The 25,454-nt window shown below is 37.6% G+C and overlaps 1 protein-coding gene across 2 annotated transcripts in view; it reads left to right on the top strand.

Annotated features, from left to right (window-relative positions):
* MTMR2 (myotubularin related protein 2) overlaps positions 1-25,454 on the top strand; it is a 100,277-nt gene that overhangs the window by 32,299 nt on the left and 42,524 nt on the right. For both annotated transcript variants that reach the window (XM_006833750.1, XM_006833749.1), the window contains 2 exons: positions 13,273-13,378; positions 23,208-23,283. In XM_006833750.1, coding sequence (XP_006833813.1) covers positions 23,238-23,283 — 46 coding nt within the window. In that variant the 5' untranslated portion in view covers positions 13,273-13,378; positions 23,208-23,237. The remainder of the gene's footprint in view (positions 1-13,272; positions 13,379-23,207; positions 23,284-25,454) is intronic.

Genomic DNA, 25,454 nt, shown 5'->3' with positions numbered 1-25,454 from the left:
GTATTTGACCAAACTAGAAAACACAAACCTGCTTGAAAACATTAGGACAGATCTAGATAGAAATAACTGTGAATTAAAGATATTGTGCTGAGGAGCCTCCTGCTGGAGTTTTAATCTAGACATTCTTCCTGAGAAAATACCATTTGTTTCTTAGACCCATAATACTTGTTTTTATTGTTAAATTTAACTTTTAAGGATTTTAATAGTGACTTCATTTTCCCATTTGAGCATATTGTTAATTGTAGGGTGCTGCCCTCCCCTCCTTGCTCCATTTTTGCAGTGGTACTCCATGTAAACAAATCTTGAAATTTCATATGATAGTTTTCACATCACTTTTACTTGGTCTTTATACATATAGCTACGCGGAGTCCTGGTGTGGCGCTGTGGGTGAATGCGCCAGACTGCAAAGCCATTTGAACTACAAGGTCGGCAGTTCAAGCTCACCAGCAACTCCTTGGAAACCCTATGCAGGGTTACTATGGGTCAGAACTGACTCGACGGCACTTAACAACAACCCAGTGATATAAGGCACTCTGGTAGACCTCAGCGTCAGCAGTTTGAACTACTAGTGGTTCCATGGGAGAAAGATGACTCTGCTTCTGTAAAGATGTACAGCTTCGGAAACCCTTTACGGGGTCGCTATGGGTTGGAACCGACTCAATGGCACTTAACAACAAAACCCAGTAATAGAAGTTGAGTAGGCCTTTTTATCTCTATTTTGAAATGATCTCCAATGTGAAATCAAGTTTTGGAATAGGCTAAATTAATTTCTGTGATTTATGAGACCTAATATACGAATCGGGCTGCTAACCTCAAGGTCGGCAGTTCGAAACTACCAGCCATTCTGCGGGAGAAAGATGAGGCTTTCTGCTCCGGTAAAGATTTACAGCCTCGGAAACCCTGTGCAGAGTCACTATAAGTCGGAACCTACTCCACAGGTACTTAACAACAACAACAATTAGTGTTGGTCCTGGTGTAGCGCTGTGGATTAATGCACAGTCTTTGCAGTCTGCAAAGCCATTTGAACTGCAAGGTTGGCAGTTTCTGCTGACCAGTTGCTCCTCAGAAACCCTATACAGGGTCGCTATGGGTTGGAACAGACTCGACGGCACTTAACAACAACAACAGCAATTAGTGTTGGCAGTTGCATAGTGTACTCTGGTGTTTTGTGAAGGGAGTTTTTAGTATGACTATATACAATCACTTACTGCTAAGCACTTAACTGTAGATATTCTTTTATTGTCATGAATTACACACCATATGAGATAAAAGGATTTATGTTACCAACAATGAATTAATAATTGAAACTGTTTGCAAGAGGGGAAATTTTTTTTATTGTGGTAAGAATATAACAAAATATTTTCCAGTACAGCAATTTTTACATGTGCATTTTAGTGAGGTTATGTTTATCATGTTGTGTAACCATAACTACTATTGTTTTCCAAATTATTATACCACCCTTAAAAGAAACTCAGTGTCCCTAAGCACTGGTCTTCTTTCCCCGCCTCCTTCACACCTTTGTTGTTGTGTTGTTGTTGGTTGCTGTAGAATCAATTCCTGATTACAGTGATCCCATGTGTGCACAATAAAAACCCTTTGAAGGTTTTCAAGGCTGTAATCATTTCTCAGCAGATTGTCAGGCCTTATTTCCAAGGCCACTTTGTTGTTAGGTACCATTGACTGTGTTCTGACTCATAGCAACCCCGTGCACAACTGAATAAAACACTGCCTGGTCCTGCTCCATCTCATTTGGGATCTTCCTCTTCGTCGCTGATACTCACACTTTTCCAAGCATGATGTCCTTATTCATGAACTGGTCCCTCCCTGACAACATGCCCAAAGAACAAGAGATGGCATTTAGCTATCATCACTTCTAAGGAGCATTCTGGCTGTACTCTTCCAAGACAAATTTGTTTGCTCTCAGGATAGTCCATGGTGCTTTCAGTATTCTTTGCCAACACCATAATTCAAATGAATGAATTTTTCTACAGCATTCCTTATTCATTGTACAACTTTCACATATTTAAGAGGCAATTGAAAATATCATGGTTTGGGTCTGGCACATCTTAGTCCTCTTAAATTGTCATCTTAACACTTTAAAGAGGTCAATGTAGCAGATTTTCCTAATACAATATGTTGTTTGATTTCTTTACTACTGCTTCCATGTGTGTTGACTATGGGTTCAGGCAAAATGAAGTGTTTGACAACTTCAATCTTTTCTCTGTTTATCGTGATTTTAGTTATTGGTCCAGTTGTGAGGATTTTTGTTTTCTTTAAGTATGCCAGCCTTTTGGCTTAACCAATTTGTGCCAGTCAGGGACGCCTTTCACCTCGATTACCCCTAGTAAGCTTTGGTTTCTGTACATTTATTACTTGTTTTATATAAGTGGAGTCATACAATATTTAGCCTTTTGTGACTGACTTTTTAAACTCAGCATAATGCTTTTTAGGTTCATCCAACTTTTAATAGCATGTATCAAGATTTAATTACTTTTTATGGTTGAGTAATGGGGAGTCCTGACGTGGCACTGTTCCACTGGTCTGTTATCCACAAAGTTGGTGGTTCAAATCCACCAGCTGCTCCTTAGAAATCCTGTGTAGGGTCGATATGAGGCGGGACACATTTGATGGTACTTAATAGCAGCAACAACAACTGTGGGGTCACTCTTACTCTACAGTAATGGGGTAATGGGTTTGGTTGGGTTATTATTCCATTGTTGTGTATATAGCACATTTTATTTTCCCCTTTTGGCTACTGTGAGTAGTGCTGCAGTGAACATTGATGTAGAGGATTCTGTTTGCTTTCCTGCTTGCACTCCCTTTAGGTCTACACCTAGGTTTCAGAATGCTGAGTATGGTGGTCATTAGTTGCCATTGAGGCAGTTCTGATTGTGTTTAATTTTGTGAAGAACTGCCAAACTGGTTTCCACAATGGCTCTAACAGTTTTCCTTCTTACCAGCAATGGGTGAGGGAGGGCTCCAGTTTCTCCACATCCTTATCAATATCTGTTACTTTCTTTTTTTATTTTTTATTTTTCTCATAGCCTTTCTGTTGGGGCAAGGTAGCATCTCATTGTGATTTTGATTTACATCTCCCTAAATAACTAAGGGGTGTCCTGGTGTGATGCTATAAGATAAGCACTGGACTGCTAATCACACGGTTGGTGGTTCAAACCCAACAGCCACTCCTTGAAACCGTATACGGGGTCTCTATGAGTCAGACCGACTTGACAACATTTAACAGCAGTAACAACAACAACAAACTAAGAGGGCCCTGGCATGGTGCTGTAGGGTAAGTACTTGACTGCTAATCACAAGGTCAGAAGTTCGAATCCATTGACTGCTCCTTGGAAGCCCTATACAGGGTCGCTATGTATGTATTGGAAGCTACTTGATGGCACTTAACAGCTATAACAACAAATGACTTAGGACATTGAGCATCTTTTCATGTGCTGTTGCCTCGTTGTTGATATGTCTGTTCAAGATCTTGGTCCATTTTTATTGGATTTTTTTTTGAGGAATTATTTATTCTATATTTTAAACCCTTATCAAATATATAGTTCTCCAAATGGAATTTTTTTGTTTATTTGTTCTGCTTAATAAATTATCTTGATTTTTGTCTGGCAGAGACTTATGTATAATTTAGCTTCTTTCTTCTTTAAGAATTCTTCTTGTTTTAATCCTGTAATTCTGTATTTAACCCTATTCAGATAAACTAGAGTTCTCTAATAGAAATAGTTTTTCTATTTCCAGCTATCATGAAGTGAAGTAATTGTTTACATTATTTTAGTGTTTTTGTTTGTCATAGAATGTGCTAAACTCTGCATTGCATTACAGTATTTAATTTTTAAAAGTATGTGACCTGGCATATGATAAGCACTCAATAAATATTAGCTAATTGATTCATTCAATAAATTATATAGCCCCTAGTATGTGCCAAGGAGTCCTCATGTGGCACGGTAGGATAAGCATTAGACTGCTAACCACAAGATCAGCAGTTCATACCCACCAGCTGCTCCTTGTAAACCCTATTCAGGCTTGCTAGGAGTCAGAACTGACTCAACAGCACTTAACAACAACAGTCAAATCAAAAACGACAAGAGCAATATGTGCCGGTGTGACGCTCTAGATAAGCCCTGGACAGGTAACCACTAGGTTGATCGTTCAAACCCACAAGCCAGTTTTGGAAACCTTGTGCAGGATGGCTGTGAGTTAGAACCACTCGACAGTACACTGTAACAACAACAATATGTGCCACAGGTGCTATGAGTGGTAATTGGTTTGGATTGGTTTGATTTATGTGGGAGACATTAGTCTAAGGCTAGGTCAGTGTTTTATTTTAAAAATATTATTACCACCTACCATACATGTGGAGTCCTGGTGTGGCACTGTAGGTTAATGTGCCAGACTGCAAAGCCGTTTGAACTGCAAGGTCGGTGGTTCAAGCTCACCAGCTGCTCCTAGGAAACCCTATGCAGGGTCAGTCACTATGGGTCGGAATCGACTCGACTGCACTTAACAACAACAACAACCATACATGTAATATGTTGTTTGATTTCTTGACTGCTGCTTCCATAAGTGTTGATGGTGGATCCAAGCAAAATGAAGTCTTTGACAACTTCAGTCTTTTCTCCCTTTATCATGATGTCATTTATTGGTTCTATTGTGAAGATTTTTGTTTTCTTAGCATTGAGGTACAACTCATACCAAAGTCTTTGATCTTCATCAGTAAATATTTTAAGTTCTCATTTCTTTCAGCAAGCAAGGTTGTATAATCTGCATATCATAGGTTGTTAATAAGTGTCCTCCAATTGTGATGCCCCATTCTTCTTCATATAATCTAACTCTCTGAATTATTTGTTCATCATACAGATTGAATACGTGTGGTGAAAGAATACAGCCATGGTGCACACCTTTCCTAATTTTAAACCATTCGGTGTTTTGTTCGAACAGCTGCTTGGTCTATGTACAGGTTCCCCATGAGCACAATTAAATGTTCCAGAATACTCATTCTCTGCAATGTTGCCCATAGCTTGCCATGTTCCACACAATTGTAAACCTTTCTGTAATCAAAAATAAAGCACCGGTAAACATCTTTCTGGTATTCTCTGCGTTCATTGAAGATCCATCTGATATTACCAGTGATCTCCCTCGTTCCACGGCCTTTTCTAAATCTGCTTGAACCTCTGGCAGTCCTCTGTCATTGGACTAGTGCAGCCGGTGTTGAATGATCTCTAGAAAAACTTTATTTGCATGTGTTGTGAATGATACTGTCAGATAATTTCTGCATTCTGTTTGGTGTCACCTATCTTTGGAATGAATACAAATAAGCACAATCAATTGGCCAGGTATCTGTTTTGCAAATTTGTTGGCATAGGTAAGTGAGTGCTTCTGATTCATAGTGAACCTATAATACACAACAGATCAAAATACTGAAGTATGGAAGACAAAATTTTGCCATTCTTGACTTTTAAGGAACATTTGGCTTGACTTCTTCCAGTACAGATGTGTGTGTGCATCTGTGCATATCTAAGGTAGGAAGTAGGAGTCTGTACAGATGTAGATAAGCACTCTGGGGGGGGGGGGGGCAATAAGTTAAAAGTAGTCCATGTCTCATTACCTCAACTTTTTTCATTAATAATCAGATTTGTGGTGGTGGTAGTTGTGCTCTGTTGAGTCAGTTCCAACTCATTGTAACCAGAGGCTGTAAATAGTTATGGCAGCAGATGCCTCATCTTTATTCCACAGAGCAGCTGATAGATTCGAACTGCTGACCTGCAGCCCATCTCATAGCCCACTATGTTACCAGGGCTCCTTAGTGTTTATTTAGAAAACAGACTTTGTGAACTTAGTAACAGACTTAACGTATCCAAATTAGTAAGAGACTAAATAAAATCCAGTGGATTTTTCTTTTATTTTCCTTGACAGTCCTGTAGTATTATTATATACTGTTAACTACCTACTGTGAAATACTCTTCTAGGCTTTCACTAGAATTCTCTCGAGTCCCCATCTCTCTAACCATTGTTCCCTACTTTACGTCTGGTCTCTATGCAGATGATATAATTCCATTTACTAAATCACAAATTTTTTGCTTTATGTTTTTTTTTTTTCCTGGCTTATGTAATTTAGTTTCATGGATTTAACTATCACCTCGCTATCGCTCTTCAAAGAATGTCAAAACAGAATTTTGAAATTCTTGATGAACATTTCCCCTTGGATATTTTCTAAATACCTCAGATTTAGCAACATAAAATTCTACTGCAGTATTTCCACGTATCCCATTCAGACTTGTACTCCTTGTATATCTTCTATCTTTGCATTTTGTGGCCTACACCATTTGCTTATTAAGTGATTTTACTGCCTATTATTATACACTATTAAATGATCTGAATTTTTCTAGAATTCCCCCTTCCCATCCCCATCAGTGCTCATTAAGAACAGAATATACATCGACTCGATGGCACATAACAACAACAACATACATCACCAAAGATAACATTCAGGCAACTAATTTATGAAAGCTGTTCATTAGAGAGCTGTAAATCAGAACAATAGTGAAATATCTTACCCCAGCAATAATAACAAAGTACAAAAAAAAAAAAAAAAAAGGAAAACAAAAACCCAAAGATAACACATGATGACTGTGTGGAGAGACTGAAACTCTCATACATTGTTGGTGGAACTATAAAATGGTGCAACCACTCTGGAAAATGGTATGGCGTTTTCTAAAAAAAGTTGGAAATAGAAATGTTCCTAAAACACCATTACAATAAGCTCCCATGATCATCCTGAGTCCTTATAAGAAAATACATCAAGATTTACCCCTTTGGGATCCCAAAATGCAGTCACCATAACCTGTGCTGATTTTTCTGCTTTGAATTTAACTGGCCTAGGAGATCCCCTTGGAAATCACAGTTTTGATTGGATCTTTTTTTTTTTAGAAGGCACCCTAACGAGACTGGTGGTGTGCCGTGGAATCGATTCCTGCATAGGGTTTCCGATAAGTGGCTGGTTGATTTAAATCACCAGCTTTGCAGTTCCAGCTGACCTTGCTGCCCCGTGCCTATTCTACAGCACCACACCAGGACTCCACACTATAGTATGTGTGTATATTTCCTTCTTTTAAAAACTACTGTGTGGCATTCATCACAATCAAATGCATAGATAGTTAATGTGGAGTCTACTTCTCACATATGGCTAGAATTTGAGAGCACACATAATTTATATTTCAGTACTCATCTGTCAGTTTGCTATATTGTGGTGACTTGCATGGCTGTGATAATAGAAGCTATGCTGCCAATATTTAAATACCAACACACAAGAATCAAATTGACTACATCTGTGAGAAGAGATTGTGGAGAAGCTCAGTATCAGCCATGAGAATACCAGGGGCTAAATTGTGGAACCAGACCATCAATGGCTCATATGCAAGTTCAGGCTGAAGCTGAAGGAAATTGAAACTAGTCAATAAAAGTCAGAGTATGGCTTTGAATTTATCCCACCTGAATTTAGAAACCATCTCAAGGACAGATTTGATGCATTAAACACTAATAACTGAAAACCAGAAGAGTTGTGGGATGATATCAAGAGCATCATACATGAAGAAAGCAAAAGATCTTTGAAAAGGCAGTAAAGATAAAAATGACAGAAATGGATATTAGAAGAGACTCTAAAAACTTTTTCAGCATAATGAAGCTGAAGTGACTGGAAGAAATAAGGAAGTATAAGAACTGAACAGAAAATTTCAAAGGGCAGCTCAAGAAGACAAAGTATTACCATGAAATGTGCAAAGACCTGGAGTTAGAAAAGCAAAAGGGAAGAAAATGTTCAGTGTTTCTCAAGCTGAAAGAACTGAAGAAAAGTTTTAAGCCTCAGGTTGCAATATTGAAGGATTCTTTGGAAAAAGGAAATGCTGATGAAGATCAAAGATGAGTCTTCAGTATGAATTGCATCTCAATGTAAAGGAAACAGAAGTCCTCACAACTGGACCAATAAATAACATCATGGTAAATGATTCACTATCAGTGCTCATGGCAGAAACTGTCAAGAAATCACTTGACATGTTACATTAGACAAATTTGCTGCCAAAGAAGAGGGTGGCATCAGAATTGGAGGAAGACTCATTCATTAACAACCTATGATATGCAGATGATAATACCTGCTTACTGGAAATGAAAATGACTAAAATATTTACTGTTGTTGTTAAATGCCATCAAGTCAGTTTTGACTTATAGTGACCCTATATAGAGTTTCTGAGGAGCAACTGTGAGTTTGAACTGCTGATTTTGTGATTAGCAGTCCAGTGCTTATCCTACAGTGCCACACCAGGATGCTAAAACTGATGAAGATCAAGGACTACAGCTTTCAGTATGAATTGCACCTAAATGTAAAGAAAACGAAAATCCTCACAAATGGGCCAATAGCATCATGGTAAATGGAGAAAAGTTGTCAAAACTTCATTTTGCTTGGATACACAATGAACACTCAAGGACACTGTAGTCAAGACATCAAACAACTTACTGCATTGGGCAAATCTGCTACAAGAGACATCATTAAAGTGTTAAAGAACAGAGATGTCAGTTTGAGGACTAAGGTGCTTCCGACTCAAGCCTTGGTGTTTTAAAATGCCTTACATGTCAGGAGAGCTGGTGTGGTGCTATCAGCTAACCCTGGACTGCTAATCTCAAGGTAGGCGGTTCAAACCCACCTGCCACTCCTCAGAAACCCTCTACAGGGTAGCTGTGAGTTGGAACTGACTCGATGGCACTTAACAACAACGAACACACACGTGAAAGTTGGACACTGAATAAAGAAGAATGTATAAATATCTATGCATTTGAATAAGGGTGTTGGTGAACAGTATTGAAAGTGCCTTGAACTGCCAGAAGAACAAACTAGTCTATCTTGGAAGAAGTGCAGCCAGAATTGAAGATGACTAGATTTTGTCTCTCATATTCTGGACATTTTAGCAGGAGGGATCAGTCCCTGGAGAAGGACATTATGTAGTTTTTGTTCTTCATTCCCAAACATTTTAAGTTCTTTTCACTTCCAGCAAGCAGTGTCTTGTCATCTGCATGTAACAGTGTCGTGTCATCTGCATGTAATGAGTCTTCCTCCAGTCTTGATGCCATGTTCTTCTTCATATAATCCAACCTCTCAGATTATTTGCTCAGCATACAGGTTGAATAAATATAATGAAAAGATTTAACCTTGGCTCACACCTTTCCTGATTTTAAGCCATTCAGTATCCCTTTGTCCTATTTGAATGACTATTTCTTGGTCTATGTACAAGTTCCTCATGAGCACAGTTAAGTGTTCTGGAATATCCATTCTTCACAATGCTATGCATATAGTTTGTTATGATCCACACATAGTTAATAAAGCACAAGTCAGCATCTATTTGGAGTTCTGGGTGGCACTACAGGATAATGCCCTGGGCCGCAAGATCAGTTTGAACCTCAAGATCAGCAGTTTAATCTCAACAACCACTCCCCGAAAACACTATACAGATTTACTGTGAGTCTGAACTGACTTGACAACACTTAACAACAACAACAGCAAACATTTATCTAGTAGTCTCTTTTTAGCCAACATACATGTGATGTCAGCAATAATATCCCTCATTTTGTGTCTTCTTCTGAATCCAGCTTGAATTTCTGGAAACTCCCTATTGCTGTACTACTGCAGCAAGTATTTTAAAATTATATTCAGCAAAATTTTACTTGCATGTGGTAATAATAATTGTTTGATGATTTCTGCATTCAGTTGGGTCACCTTTCTTTGGGATGGGCATAGACATGGATCTCTTTCAATTAATTGGCCAGACAGCTGTCTTCCAAATTTCATGGCCTAGGCAAGTGTGTGCCTCCAGTGCTTCATCAGTTTGTGGAAACATTTCGATTTATAGTTCATCAATTCCTGGACCCTTGTTTTTTGCTAGTGCTTTCAGTGAACCTTCGACTTCTTCAATACTATTGGTTCTTGATCATCTGCTGCCTCTTGAAATGGTTGATCATTAACAAATTCTTTTTGGTTCAGTTACTTTTTGTATTCCTTTGATGTTATTTTGTTGCTTAATATTTTGCCCATTGTTGTTGTTAAGTGCTGTGGACTTGTTTCCAGCTCATAGTGACCCTGTATATGGTTCCTGAGGAGCAGCTGGTGAGTTTAACTTGTGGTTCAAATCAGTCTTGCGATCTGGTGCTTATTCTATAGTACCACACCATACTCCATTACCTGTGGTTGTTGTTGTTAAGTGCTGTCGAGTCGACCCATAGTGACCCTGTATAGGATTTCCAAGGAGCCCCTGGTGAGCTTGAACCACTGACCTTGCAGTTCAAATGACTTCCATTGCTTATAGATCCTTAAATACTGCAATACGACGCTTCAATTTTTTCTTCAGTTGTTTCCGCTTGGAAAATGCTGAGCATGTTCTTCTCTTTTAGTTTATAATCCTCTGTCTTCTCAATCTGCACTTTGAAATTTTCTCTTTGGCTCTTTTACTTCCTCTTCTGGTTGCTTTAGCTTTTCTGTGCTCAAGAGCAAGTTTCAAAGTTGTCTAACATCCACTATTTTCCTGTCTTTGCTTTCTTCCTGTATGATCTTGATGTCACCCCACAACTCCTCTGCTCTTTGGTCATTAGTATCTAATGCTTCAAATCTGCTCTTGAGATAGTTTCTAATTCAGGTGGGATATATTCTAGGTCATATTTTCGCTATCATGGACTTGTGTGAATTTTCTTTAACTTAAACTTGTGTGTAAACAGTTGCTGATCTGCTCAGCAGTCACCCTCTGGCCTTCTTGTGTCTGATGATATTGAGCTTCTTCGTCAGTTCCCAGAGATGCAATCAGTTTAATTCCTGTGTCTTCCATGTTGTAAGGTCCATGTGAATAGCAGTCATTAATGTTGTTGAAAAGGTATTTGCAATGAACAAGTTGTTGGTTTTGCAAAATTCTATCATGGTATTTCCAGCATTATTTCTATCACCAAGCTCATGTTTTCCAGCTTTCACATTCCATTAATTATTAATGAATCTTTGATTATATCTTGATTACATTTTTTATCTATTTCAGACTAAAGAAGTTGGTATAGTTCTTTAGTTTTATCAACACTGGTTTTAGTGGTTGGTGCATAATTTGAATAATAGCACTGCTAATGGGACTTCCTTGTAGGAGTGTGGATAATATCCTATCACTGACAGTATTGTACTTCAAGACAGATCTTGAAATGCTCTTTGATGATGAATCAGTGATAATCCTCTTTAATTTGTCATTCATGGAATAGAAAACCATGTTATTGTCCGATTTAAAATGACCAATACCAGTCCATTTCAGGTCACTACTACCTAGGATATCGATCTTTATGCATTTAATTTCAGTTTTGACAACTTCCAGTTTTCCTAGATTCATACTTTTCCACATTGTGATTATTGATGTATATGTTTACAGTTGTTTCTTCTCATTTTGAGCTGTGCCCCATCAGCAAATGAGGGTCCTGAAAGCTTTGCTCCACTCATGTCATTATAGTCACCTCTACTGTAGGAGGCATCTCTTCCCCAGTTTATTTTGAGTGCCTCCCAATGAAGGGCTCATCTTCCAGCACTATTTATGAAAGTGTTTTGCTGGAATTCATAAGGTTTTCAGTGTCTAATCATTCAATAGTGGTCCACCTCTCCTCCCTAGTTTTTATTAGTTTAGAAGTTCCGCTGAAACCTGTCCACCATGGGTGATCCTCCTGGTATTTAAAATATCTTTGCATTGTGTCCAGAATCACAGCAACACACAAGCCACCACAGTATGACAAATTGGCAGATGAGTGTTGGAAATATGCACAGTGTCTGGTAACATCACTGATTGTGAAAACAATGAAAATATTTTAAGAAATTCTACTTTCTCTTTATTGTTAAGATGTCACTTTCATGTTTTTAATCAAAAATGTTCACAGAATTTACTGTTTCAACACAGAGCTCCAGAAAAAAACCTATCTGTTAGGTTTAATTTCCCACTGACTATTATAAATAAATATTATCTTAAAGACTTGGTCTATATTTTTGCTGTTGTTGTTAGGTACTTTTGAATCAGTTCACAATCATAGTGACATTTTCTAGGGTTTCCGAGGAGTGTTTGGTAGGTTTGAACCACTGATTTTGTGGTTAGCAGTCCAGTGTCTATCTTACAGCGCCATACTAGGACTTATATATCTATATTTGTATCTGTGTCTGGAGTTCTGGAGTCCTGGTGTGGCACTGTGGGTTAATGCTCTGGACTGCAATCATGGTTTGAACTGCAAAGTCAGCTGCTTGGAAACCCTATACAGGGTCGCTGTGAGTTGGAACCAACTCAGCAGCATTTAACAACAACAATATATGGAGTCCTGGTATATGGACTTGGTTCTGACTCAGCAACCCTGTGTAGAGTTTCTGAGGCTTTAAATCTTTGCAGGAGCAGAAAGACTCATCTTTCTCCCATGGAGCAGCTGGTGAGCTAGAACTGCAGACTTGGTGGTTTGCAGTCCAGTGCTTATTTTATGTAGCTACTGGATATATATATATCTATATCTATATCTATATATATATATATATACACATACACACACACATTATATATATGAACTCAGTGTGTGTATATATATATATATATATCTTTAGATAATAGGAGGTTTCAAAAAGTTGGTGCAAAAGTAGAATTAAAAGATAATGAATTTTTTCTATGTGCTTTTTGAAGCACTACTCTTTCTTTTAGTGTGATTATCACATTGCACCACTTGCTAACTTCCATGTCTTTGCCACATGCTTGTGATCTTTATGAACATTGTTGTTATTGTTAGGTGCTTTTGATTTGGTTTCTACCCTTTGCCCAACAGACCCTCTGTTCAACAGTGACCCTGTGCCCAGTCCTGCCTTATCCTCACAATTGTTGTTAAATTTGAGTTAGGACTGTGTAATAGTTATCTTCCAGTCACAGTGCTTGTTGAAGTGTTTTGCACATTGGGTCACTCAGTAAATGTTCAGTGAATGGGATAATGGAAGTCATTAGCTTGAAACATGTTCATTAGTACTAGAGAAGGAACTTGGCTGGTAAGAATACTAGACCTTATGGGAATAGAGAATTTGTAATTTTATCAATATTTAGAGATAAAATTATATTGGCCAAGTTGGATGCATTGCCATATGGGAGTTTTAGTAAATAATGAATTTGTGATAAAAGGAATTCCTGAAATTTTCCTTTTCAGTCTCATTTTTCAATCGTACTGTACTTTTATATTTTGTAGTGCCTCCACTTCTCATTCAGAGAATTCAGTGCATACAAAATCAGCTTCTGTCATATCATCAGATTCCATTTCAACTTCTGCAGACAACTTCTCACCTGATCTGAGGGTAAGTGTGTGTTCCCTGGTGGCTCTGTGGGTTAGGTGTTGGGCTGCTAATGGCAAGGTTAGTTGTTCAAACCCATCAGCCTTTCCTTGGGAGAAAGATGAGGTTATCTGCTGCTGTAAAGATTTACAGTCACAGAAACCGTATATAGGGTCGCCGTGAGTCAGAATCGACTCAGTGATAGTGGGGTTAGTTTGTTTTTTGTTACTGTTCTTAAAGTTATGATGACATTTTTTGTGTTAGTTATTTGTGACCAACACTATTAATGCTCCTATAACTTTTAATTACGCAGGAGATATTGATGAAGTACTATTTTTAAAGACCTGAGTCTTTATACCATATCCCAGAAGAGGTCAGCAAATTTATAATTCTTATATGTTTGTCAAAGAAAAATGTGTAATTCCTTTCTCAGTTGGAAAACTTTTAAGTTCTTTGTCAACAGATAGTGAACTTCTTTGTAGTATAAAAGATTTTCATGATTACTCCCGTAATAATGGTCAATAATAGCTAACATTTATTGAATACTTACACAATATGCAGAGCATTGTTCTAAGTGTTGTACATTAACTATATCTTGTGATACTCTTACCAATTCTGTAAGGTAGGTGCTATTATTATCACCATTTTACAAATGATAATGATTTATAGAGAGATTATGTGTCCAAGGTCTCGTAGCTAATACGTTGTACTGCCAGTTATCCACATTTTAGTACGATCCAAGTCACTTACACACAGTGATATAGTCCCTCCACATACCATATAGTTTATATGTATTCCTCTATTAGAAGTCTTGTTTCTCTGAAATTATCTACATCTATGACATCCTGTATAGCATAGCAGGTCTGTTGGGTTTGTAATTATTCTGATTTGAGTTTTCAGATATTAATAATCCCATCAAGACTTAAAGAATAAAAGGTTTGAATGGGTTTTAGTAGAAAAGTGCCAAATAATTTTAACAGAAGTTAAATAGAGACCATTTAAAAGTTAGAAAATATGAAACAGTCATGGAAGTCTATTTAATGTACTCACGATCACAACAAGGATAGTATTATCTCTGTTCACCTGACAGTAAGGGCATGGAATACATAGGAGCCTGATGTTATTCTGGAGAAGGCAAAAGCTTTCAGACTTCAAATATAAGCATAATGCTACTGTTGTAAACTCTGTAATTATTCATTCATGTTTCCATGTGATCATCTTGTTACAGAAAAATTCTTTATTAAAGGACATTTGATTAAATTCAATAATTGGTCCATATTTTTGAAACTCTTAGTTATAAAGGAAAGGATGAATACTTATATAAGTATTGTCTTTACATTTAAATGTGAAAACACTAAAGGCATTCCCATGAAAGAACAGGATAAGGATGCCTGTTATTATGCCACTGTAATAAACTATCAGAAACAAATGAGTTTAGTTAAGTGGCTGATTATAAAATTGATATGTAAGAATCAATCATTTTCTAATATAAGCTTATAATGAAGTTCTGGTATGGTGCTATAGGATAAACATTGGACTGACAAATGCAAGGATGGTGGTTCAAACCCACCAGATGCTCTTTGGAAACCCTATACAAAGTTGCTGTGGGTTGGAATCGACTCAACAACAGTTAACAACAACCAAAAAAATATCATATAATAATTTAAAAGTTCTAATACCTATGAAGGAGCTCTGGTAGCCTAGTAGTTACAAATCGGGCTGCTATCTGCAGGGTTAGCAGTTCAAAACTACCAGCTGTTCCACGGAAGAAAGATGAGGCTTTCTGCTCCCGTAAAGATTTACAGCCTTGGAAACCCTGCACAGGGTCGCTATGAGTCAAAACCAACTCCACGGCACATAACAACAACAATACCTATGAATCAACTTAAGCACTGGTCTGCGAACCACAGGGTTGGTGGTTGGGGCCCACCAGTTGCTCCATAGGAGAAAGGTGAGGGTTTCTGCTCCAGCAAAGATTTGAAGCCTTGGAAACCCCATATAGAATCACTGTGAGTCAGAACTGACCCAACAGCATTTAACAATAACATAGAGGAAAACTTTAAAACTCTGTGGCGGGACTTAAGTAAATAAAAAGACATACTTTGTTTTTAAGTTGAAATCCTCAGTGTTGTTTAGATTTTAGTCTTCCCTTACTCTATAAATACTACGGTTATTGTAAAAAATACCAATATGATTTCTTTTTCATTTGACAAGATAATTCTCAAATTTGTAATGACAAAATTTGGAAACTATATGAATGTCTTTTGATGGGGTATGATTAAATTATTTACATCTTTACAGTAGAATAGTATTCAGTCTTTGAAAAGAGTCTATGTGGATATGAAAAGATTTTTAAGACAGCCTTTAAAAACTGAGGTACAGAATTGTATGTATAATCTCCCATTTGTTGAGGGTAGTGGTTGAAAGGGTAGAAGAGGCTATGGATACATAAGCAGATGGTATTAGGGGCAGATAGACTGGAAACAGGAAGAAATGGCATGTACTTGGGTAATGACATACACACATAATGGATTTGATTGTATGTAGATTTGTATGTGTGTGTATGTATGCAAAGCTGATGACTATAGTTTACTTCTTAATAACTCTACTTTGTTTGTGTATTTTGTGATACTCCCTCTTCATCTTACGGGTCACCCTAAGGTGCCCTTATCCCTTGTTTTCCCTTCTTCTTTTCTTTCTTATGCTCTTTCTTTCTCATATCTTCAACTATCGTTTCTTTCTGGATACTGTTGTTGTTATTAGGTGTTGCTGAGTCATTACTGACTTACAGTGAACATGTGTACAATTGAATGAACACTACCCAGTCCTGTGCCATCCTTTCAGTCACTGCTGTTTGAGCCCATTGTTTCAGCCATGGTGTCAGTCCATCTTGTTGAATGACTTGTTTTTTTCCTGACCCTCTACCAATCATGATCTCTTTCTCTAGGGACTGTTCTTTCCTGATCACATGTTTGAAGTATGTAAGATGAAGTCTCACCATCCTTCTGAGGAGCATTGTGTCGGTATTTCTTCAAAGAAAGATTTGTTTGCGTTCTTCTAGCTGTCTATGGTATATTCATAATTCTTTGCCAATGCCACAATTTAAATGCATCAATTTTTCCACATTCTCCTTTTTATATTTTCCAGCTTTCTTATGCATAATAGGTGATTAAAGGGTCAAACATATCTTAGTTAATAAAGTGACTTCTTGCCTTTTGAAAACTTTAAAGAGGTCTTTTGCAGCAGATTTGCCCAATGCAATATACCGATTGATTTCTAGATTACTACTTCCATAGGTGTTGATTTGTGTAATCCATACAAAGTCTCTGGTCTTCATCAATAAGTTCTTCAAGGTCTCTTCACTTTGAGCAAGCAAAGTTGTGTCTCATGCATATCACCAGTTGTTAATGAATTTTCTTTCATTCATGATGCAGTATTCTTCATATAGTCAACTTCTTGGATTATTTCCTCAGCATATAGATTGAATAAGTATGATGAAAAGATCCAATCCTGGTACATATCTTTACTGATTTTAAACCACTCAGTATTCCCTTGTCCTGTTCAAACAACTGCCTTTTGATCTATGTACAAGTTCCACATGAACACAATTAAATGTTCTGGAATAGAGCATGTTGTTAAGTGTTGTTGAGTCAGTTCTGGCTCATAGCGACCCCATGTGGGGTTTCCGAGGCTATAAATCTTTGTGGAAGCAGAAAGCCACATCCTTCTCCCATGGAGCAGTTGGTGAGCTTCAACTGGTGACCCTGTGGTTCACAGTGCTTATCCTAGAGAACCACTGTGCTCCCTGGAATTGAACATAGTTGCTAGTTATGTTGTTGAAATAAGGTATTTCTAATGAGTATATCATTGGTCTTAGCAAAATTCTATTATGTGACCTCCAGCATCATTTTTACTTGTGGCCCTGATGTCTTTTTTCCTTCCCTTTATCAGTTTCTTGCTGCACTATTGGCACTAGAATGCTGTCTTGTCAACATCTGAGTTGTAACTTAGTGGAATACAAGCATCAAAAAAGAAGCAGTAAAATAGGAATTGGGTGATAGATAGAATTAATGCTATATTACCTTTAAGAGATAGATGATTTTTCATAAGTAGCCTTTTGCAGAAAAGAGAAAGAACTGGCATGCATTTAATTGTATCTTGTGCCATGAGCTTCATTCAACCTATTACCTGTGTGGTTTGGAAACAAATTGTATTTTAAGGTTCAAATTTGAAATTTTCCCTTGATACGAGGTGATCCTTTCTAGACTGTTGCTCAGTTACTCATTTTTTATCCTTATTGAAGCATCAATGGTGATGTAATATTGTCCAGCTCTTAGTAATTATGGTTTCAGCTGAAAATGAAATTGTCCTTGACTGTGTGATGAAAAGAAAGGGTTCTCCTGTGTTCAGCGCAGATGCACTTTCAAATGTGTAGTCGTTCAGATCCATCCCAGATGCTCATCTGTGCTTGGTCATTTTCAGATATTTGTTTGTGATTTATTTGCCCACTTTATGGTTTGTCAGTCAAGATGTATAAAAAACAGAAAAAAAAAATTTCATGTAAACAGTGCTTTAAAAAGCAGAATTGTTCTAGAGAGAAGTACATTTCTTTCTTTCTTTCTTTTTTTTTTTTCCCCCCATCGGGATTTTAGTATACAAAGTAGGAGGGCTTTTTTTTTTTTTTTTTTTTTTTTTTTTTGTGAATTATGTGATAGTTTACATGGGAAAACATTAGTTTTACATTCATCCTATAGTGTATCATTTCATTGCTATGGTTACAATCCCCTCCATGCATCATCAACCAACCAAAGGGTATACACTACAAACATGTCCCCCACCCCCACGCCCGGTCATCAGCACACAGGCACTCTCCCTCTCTGTGTCTAAAGTCCCCAACAGCTCCAGGAAGGATATTTTATAAGTTCTCCAGACACAGTTTTCCCTTTTGGCTCATTATTATTTAGTGTTTTTCAGAATTCAGAAAAATCCTTCCTATTTTTCGGACCATTTCATGTACAAACTGATTCATAAATTGCCATCATTAGAGACAAGTTTTCTGAATTTCCTTATAGCAAGTTCTCGATGAGAGAGAAAGGAAGAGGGAGGGAGCTGCAGAGGTTAAAGTCATGGAAAATTACTGAATTACTCAGCAGTTTGAAAATAGTTTGGTAAAGTAGGCATGGAAAAAAATGGGGAGAGAAAAAAGGGATTGGGAGAGAGCAAACCTAAACTAATTATATTTTAGGAATAGAATAAAATGTATTATAGATTTTAGTCTTAATTTTTTCACCAGTAAGATTTTAATATGATTAATAGACTTTTCTTATGATAAAAAGAAAATAGTTAAATATTATATTGAATTCCATCCCTTCTCAACTTTGTCCTTAGGTAAATACTGCCCTTTTGATTTGGAATGATTGACCATTCCATGGTGAGCATACATCACCAGTGTTGTCCTTTCTTTATACCTATCTATAGCCTGGCTGAAAATTGGGTGATAAAGGTGTGTTCCTTTCTAGACCTGAAGGGTGGTTGAGGGCTATAGTCACAAGTTCCTCCATTCTCTCTCTGACCCGCAAGACCAATAACTTATATTAAATTATTTTTTAATATAATTTTGAATTTTGTTCTCCATTCTCTGCCACCTTCTAATGTAAAGCAGTTATTAGTGGCAGCCAGGCACCACCTACTTCTTCTGGTCTCAGAGTTGTGGAGACTGATGTTCACATATTCCATTAGTCTTTGGACTTACTGATTCCAAGTGTCTTCAATTCTCAGTACTCTTCTTTCTTCCGCAAACAAGAGACCAATAGTTGCACCATAGGTGACAAGTCCTGGTGTGGTGCTGTAGGATATGCACTGGACTGGTAACCACAAAGTCAACAGTTCAAACCCACCAGCTGCTCCTTGGAAACTCTATATAGGGTTGCTCTGAGTTGACATCAGCTTGACATCACTTAACAGCAACATTCATATAGTTATAACTCTGGATGTATCTAATAAATAGTGAATGGTTTAGACAGCAAATTGATAACATTATTTTAGCTCACATCCTGGTGTGGTGCTGTAAATTTAGCACTGGACTGTGAACCATAAGGTCAGCAGTTCAAACCCACCAGCTGCTCCCTAGAAACCCTATACAGGGTCACTACAAGCTGGAATTGACTTGGCAGCACTTAACAACATTAAAAAAAAAAGAGTTTTAAGTATTTCAGGACATTTCCCTAGTCCTTCTCTTATCTAAGAAAGAAGTAACTTTTCTCTTACTAAAGATATTTTTATGCTAGTGCTGAAAAAACCAATAGATCAGTCTGACTTTGTTCTTTCAGTCCCCAGTCCCCACTGCATAAAGGTAGAAAGGTAGGCTCTGCTTTTAATTTACTTCCTTTCTTCATTGAATCTGTACTTCTCTTTTCTTCCATTACTGACATATCTGAGATGTAATTCGTCTGAAGTAAAAAAAAAATCAAGTATTGCTAAAAATGATTTGTTTTATCAATGTGAGGTCAAATTTGATCATTTTATCAACAAGTTTCCCATGGTCCAGTATTTATTTCTACTACTGCAGACTAGGATTTTGATATTTCTCCTCTTATATTCTTACCATTTCCTCTGTATTGTATTCAATTTTGTGTACGTGTGACCATATCATCTGCCTCCAATAGACTCCTGCAGTGAGTTTTCTTTACATGACTGGTCAGTGGTTTTTCTTTAGATGACTTATATTTTCTTCCCAATATTACAAAAATTTCTAAAAGCATAGAAAAGTTTTCAGGCAACAACCTACACCCACCGTCTAAATTCTACTGTTAACGTTTTACTCTTATTTGTTTTTCTAGCTTATCCATTTATCTCCCATTCCTCTATCTACCTAGCCACACAGCTTTCTAGTGGTGGATGCATTTCATAGCAAATTGCAGGGGACAGTATATTTCCAAATAAATGCTTTGGAATACAGATCATGAATTAGAGTTCAATATTATATTAGCTTTCTTTTTAGAATTTAATTATGGTTATACATGCAGATGATAACATTTTGCTTGCTGAAAGTGAAGAACACTTAAAATATTTACTGATGAAGATCACAGACCACAGCCTTTGGTATGGATTGCACCTCAGTGTAAACAAAAATCCTCACCACTGGACCAATAAACAACATTCTTATCAATGGAGAAAAGATTGAAGTTGTCAAAAACTTTATTCTTCTTAGATCAACCATCAACACTCATGGAAGCAGCAGTCAAGAAATCAAATGACGTATTGCATTAGGCAAATCTGCTGCACAAGACCTTTTTAAAAGTGTTGAAGAGCAAAGATGTCAGCTTGGGGATTAAGTGTGCCTGACCTAAGCCATGGTATTTTCAATAACCTCATATGCATGCAAAAGCTTGACAGTGAATAAGGAAGACAGTAGAAGAATCGATGCTTTTGAGTTATGGTGTTGGAGGACAATATTGAAAGTGCCATGATCTGATAAAAGAACCAATAGATCCGTTTTGGAAGATGTGCAGCCAGAGTGCTCCTTGGAGGCCAAGATGGCCAAACTTCAGCTCTCATACTTAGGACATATTATCAGGAGGGACCAGTCACTGGAGAAGGATATCATGTTTGGTAAGGTGGAGGGTCAGAGAAAAAGAGGAAGACCCCCAGTGAGATGGATTGGCAAAGTGGCAGCATCAGTGGGCTCTAGTCAGTGGGCTCAAGTGTGGCAAAAATAGTGAGGTTGGCCCAGGACTGGGCAGTGTTTTGTTCTGTTTAGTACAAAGGGTTGTTATGAGTTGGTACTGACTCAATGGCACCTAAAAACAACAAAATATATGTGTTGTTAAGTGCTATTGAGTCGGTTATACCCCATAGCGATGCTATATAAGGTTTCCAAGGAGCAGCTGGTGACCTGTGGTCAAACGTACTTTGCAGTCTAGCACATTAGCTCACAGCACCACACCAGGACTCCATGTATATATTTGTGTGCGTACCATTTTTATTGTTTCCAAGTGTGTAATTTAGTGACATTAATTCCATTCACCATATTGTGCAACCATCACCACTGCTTCCAAACTACTGAGTTTCCTCTCCTCACACTTCTGGTAATCACTAATACATTTTGTTTCTATACATTTGTCTATTTTATACATTTTATAGAAATGGAAAAATAAAATATTTGCTGTTTTGTTGCCAATATCAAATGTGGCTAAGAATAATGAAAAATACATTCTGAAAATGTCTGTTGACTTTAATAATGAGGTGGTTATTGGAAGGGGAGTAGGTTTTTTGGAAGAGGTAGGTAGCAAAGCCAGATTTACAGTTAGTTGAAGAATTAATGGAAAGTGAAGAAGTCGAAACAGGGAGTACAGACAACTCCTACTGTCCCGCAGTAAAGGTAGGGAAGAACTCTCGGTAGTTGGAGGGGAATGTATTTAATATAAAACATAACATAACATAACATAACATAACATAACATAACATAACATAACATAACATAACATAACATAACAAGCTTAGGTGCTTGTGTCTTCTCTGAGTTGTAACTCCTTTAGAAAACTGGTTTCTATCTTTCATTTTTGAAATCCATTGGCATCTTTCTCTCTGACCTTCGACTTCTCAGCTCTGTGGTCCCTTGGCCTCTTGTCCTGTTCAGGCAAGTGATGCAAAGCACATTTAGCTCTGCTGGTAAGTTCCCAGAGGCATCCACTCCACTAGTAAGCCTCAGCCCAAAGGTGGTTGGTGCTCAGCTTTAACTTTGTGGGTTGGCAAACGTAGTTCTACTAAGTGCTCGGAGGTACCCTACTCTGCCAGCAAACCTTCTGTCTGGAGGCACTTAACTTCCTCATTCTGTGGGTCAGGAATTCCACTCTTCTGTTTCCTGTCAGTCTCTTGGTTCTTCTTCCTCTGCTCCCACCGTTTCTTCTGTTATTTTTGCTGTTTCTCACTGTCTCCAGTGTCACAGTTCCCTGACTCCTGGATACAGGAGGTTCTCAGCACAATGATCCCTGGTCCAAAGAACGTGCCCCACTCCAGGCTCGTCTTTCTTGGTGGTCCTGACATCCCTTTTTCTGCCTTTGGAGTGGCTCATTTTAAGCCTAGTGGGTTGGCAAAACTGACCAGTCCGTATTTTAGGATTCTATACACTTTATTTCATGGTCCCATCCCCACAAGTATTCAGTACACTTTATTTACATTATTAGAAAGCTGTCTAACCCACTTGGTGAACACAGGCACCTGTGGCTAGTTCTACCCAGATATTTGGACAAAGGCTGTAGGTGGAGGTGGCAGTGTGCCATGGAGTCGGTTCTGACTCATAGTGACCCTGTATAGGGTTTCTGAGGCTGTAAATCTGTACAGGAGCAGAAAGCCTATAGGTAGAAGAGCCATATTTCGTAATTCACTGCACAGCAGGAATACACCCTCTAACCCTTTAACTCAATGGCTCTTCAACATTATTATCATTTTTATTTCTTTTTCCTTATCTATAAAATGGAAATAATAACACTTCCTCTGGGGCAACTTCAGGATTCAAGGAGAAAATGTGTAAAATATATTCTAAAGTTGTTAACTTTTTGTTAAGTGCTGGTGAGTTGGTTTCAACTCACAGTGACTCTGTATAGGGTTTCCAAGGAGCAGCTAATGGGTTTGAACTGCCGACTTTATGGTTAGCAGCCCTAATGTTGTTTTCTCTTTTCTAAGAAAACTACCTCAAGTACTACACTATACATTTTATAATTTGATTTAAAGTAGTGTATATGATAACTATGTTAATAACTTTAAATGAAAAACAAACATTCTTGGTTGAAATTTCAGTGAAAAATTAGCCTTTGATTAAAAATGTATCTTTTCCTGCCCTTTTCCAATCCAGGTCCTGAGGGAGTCTAATAAATTAGCAGAAATGGAAGAACCACCCTTGCTCCCAGGAGAAAATATTAAAGACATGGGTCTGTAATGGTATTTTTTTGTTCAATTTCCTTTCCCCTTATGACTGCAGACTATTCAGTACAGAAAATGGGCCCACTGCCACAGGGACCCCTCCTGTCTGGCAATACACAGTACCTCCAGCCTCCCAGCACCTCAGTATTTATATCCAGACTGTTTAGTATTTACAGCCAGACAATCTGGAGTATTTATATCCAGACTACTAGGAAACATGAAAGTTGAGTTCTGGGAAAATTTCATTATTTTGAGTGACTGCATTCAGATATGAAGTTGCATAAATAGATATTAAATTGTCACATTGCCTGAGTATTTTTCTTCAAACACATTCCCTCTTAATATGCTTCCTGTTTTCTTCTCCTTTTTTTTTCTTTCTTTTTCTCTTAGTGAAAATAAGCTAATGTCAATCTTTGGATGAAAGTATTTACTTCTCGCTGCCAAACAAAGCAGATTGCATGTACGTGCTATTCTCCCCAGCCTAAAGCGCTAAGCATATACTTATAACGTAGACTAGAAACTGAAAAATAAGCGTTTAAGGTATCTCTTTTGTCCTTGAGCTTTCACTTTGCATTACTTATGTAGATAATCTATAAAAATACCCTTACATTTTGAGAACCAATGTAATATATTAGGAAAATTAAGTAAATGGTTTCCCAGCAAGGTAGATACCATCTTTCATTTTATTATCAATAATACTTTTTCAGAAAGGATTTAAGTGCATTAATTTTCTTTAGCTTGGTTTCATTTATATTCATTATCTGCTGAGCAAATAATTGTAGAAGCTGGATTATATCAAGAAGAATGTGACATTAGGATTGGAGGAAGACTCATTAACAGTTTATGATATGCAGATGATACAATCTTATTTGCTAAACTTGAAGAGGACTTAAAATACTTATTGATGAAGATCAAAGACCACAACCTTCAATGTGGGTTGCATCTCAGTGTAATCAAAACAAAAATCCTTATAGCTGGACTAATAAGTAACATCATAATAAATGGAGAAAACATTGAAGTTGTCATGGTTTTTATTTTGCTTGGATCCACTGTCAACACTCGTGGAAACATCAGTCAAGAAATCAAATGACGTATTGCATTAAGCAAATCTGCTGCACAAGATCTCTTCAAAGTGTATAAGAGCAAAGATACCAGTTTGAGGACTAAGGTGCACCTGACACAGACCATGGTATTTTCTATAGCCTCATAATGCATGTGAAAGTTATACAGTGAATAAAGAAGACTGTAGAAGAATTGGTGCATTTGAGTTATAGTGTTGGAGAAGAATATTAAAATACCATGGACTGCCAGAAGAACAAAAAAATCTGTTGGAAGAAGTACAGCCAGAATGCTCCGAAGAAGTCAAGATGGCAAGACTTTGTCTCTCATATTTCGGACACATTAGCAGGAGGGACCAGTCCATGGAGAAGGACTTCATGCTTGGTAAAATGGAGGGTCAGTGATAAAGAGGAAGACCCCAGTGAGAAGGCTTGGCACGGTGGTAGCAGCAGTGGATTGAAGCGTAACAGCATTTGTGAGGATGGTGCAGGCTGGGGCAGCATTTCTTTCTGTTGCATAAGGTCATTATAAGTCAGAACCAACGTGATGGCACCTACTAACATTAAGGTTTAATTTTCTTGTGTAAAAATAAGCAAACCAAAAATGGGAACTACTTACTAAATCGCTTGTGGTGGTTGTAATATTAAGCGCTCTTCTGTAAACCAGAAGGTTGGTGGTTTGAAACTACCAGCCAATCTGTGGGAGAAAGATGTAGCAATCTGCTTTAATAAAGATAACAGCTTTGGAAATTCTTTGAGTCCATTCTATGGTATCATATAGGGTTTCTATCATTCAGAATATAAATTTAACTTCTTAGTACTTAGTATGATGTTTGGGGAATGCAGTGGTTCTGTAGGATAAGCATTCAGCTGCAAATCACAAGGTCAGCTGGTCAAGCCTACCAGTGACTTGTGGGAGAAAGATGAGGCTTTCTGCTTCCACAGAGCTTTCCAGCCTTAGAAAACCTACATTAGGGTTGCTATGAGTTGGCATCAACTTGATGGCACTTTAACAACAAATGTGATGTTTGTCTCTTCTTACTCTTGATCCATTATTTTTTTTTCTTTTTCCCTCCTGTAAGGCTCATGAATACCTTAAGATCTAGTTCTGTTCTGCTACT

This window comes from Chrysochloris asiatica, unplaced genomic scaffold (genome assembly GCF_000296735.1).
Source record: "Chrysochloris asiatica unplaced genomic scaffold, ChrAsi1.0 scaffold00008, whole genome shotgun sequence".
Lineage (NCBI taxonomy): Eukaryota > Metazoa > Chordata > Mammalia > Afrosoricida > Chrysochloridae > Chrysochloris > Chrysochloris asiatica.
This window is presented reverse-complemented; position numbering and strand designations above follow the sequence as displayed.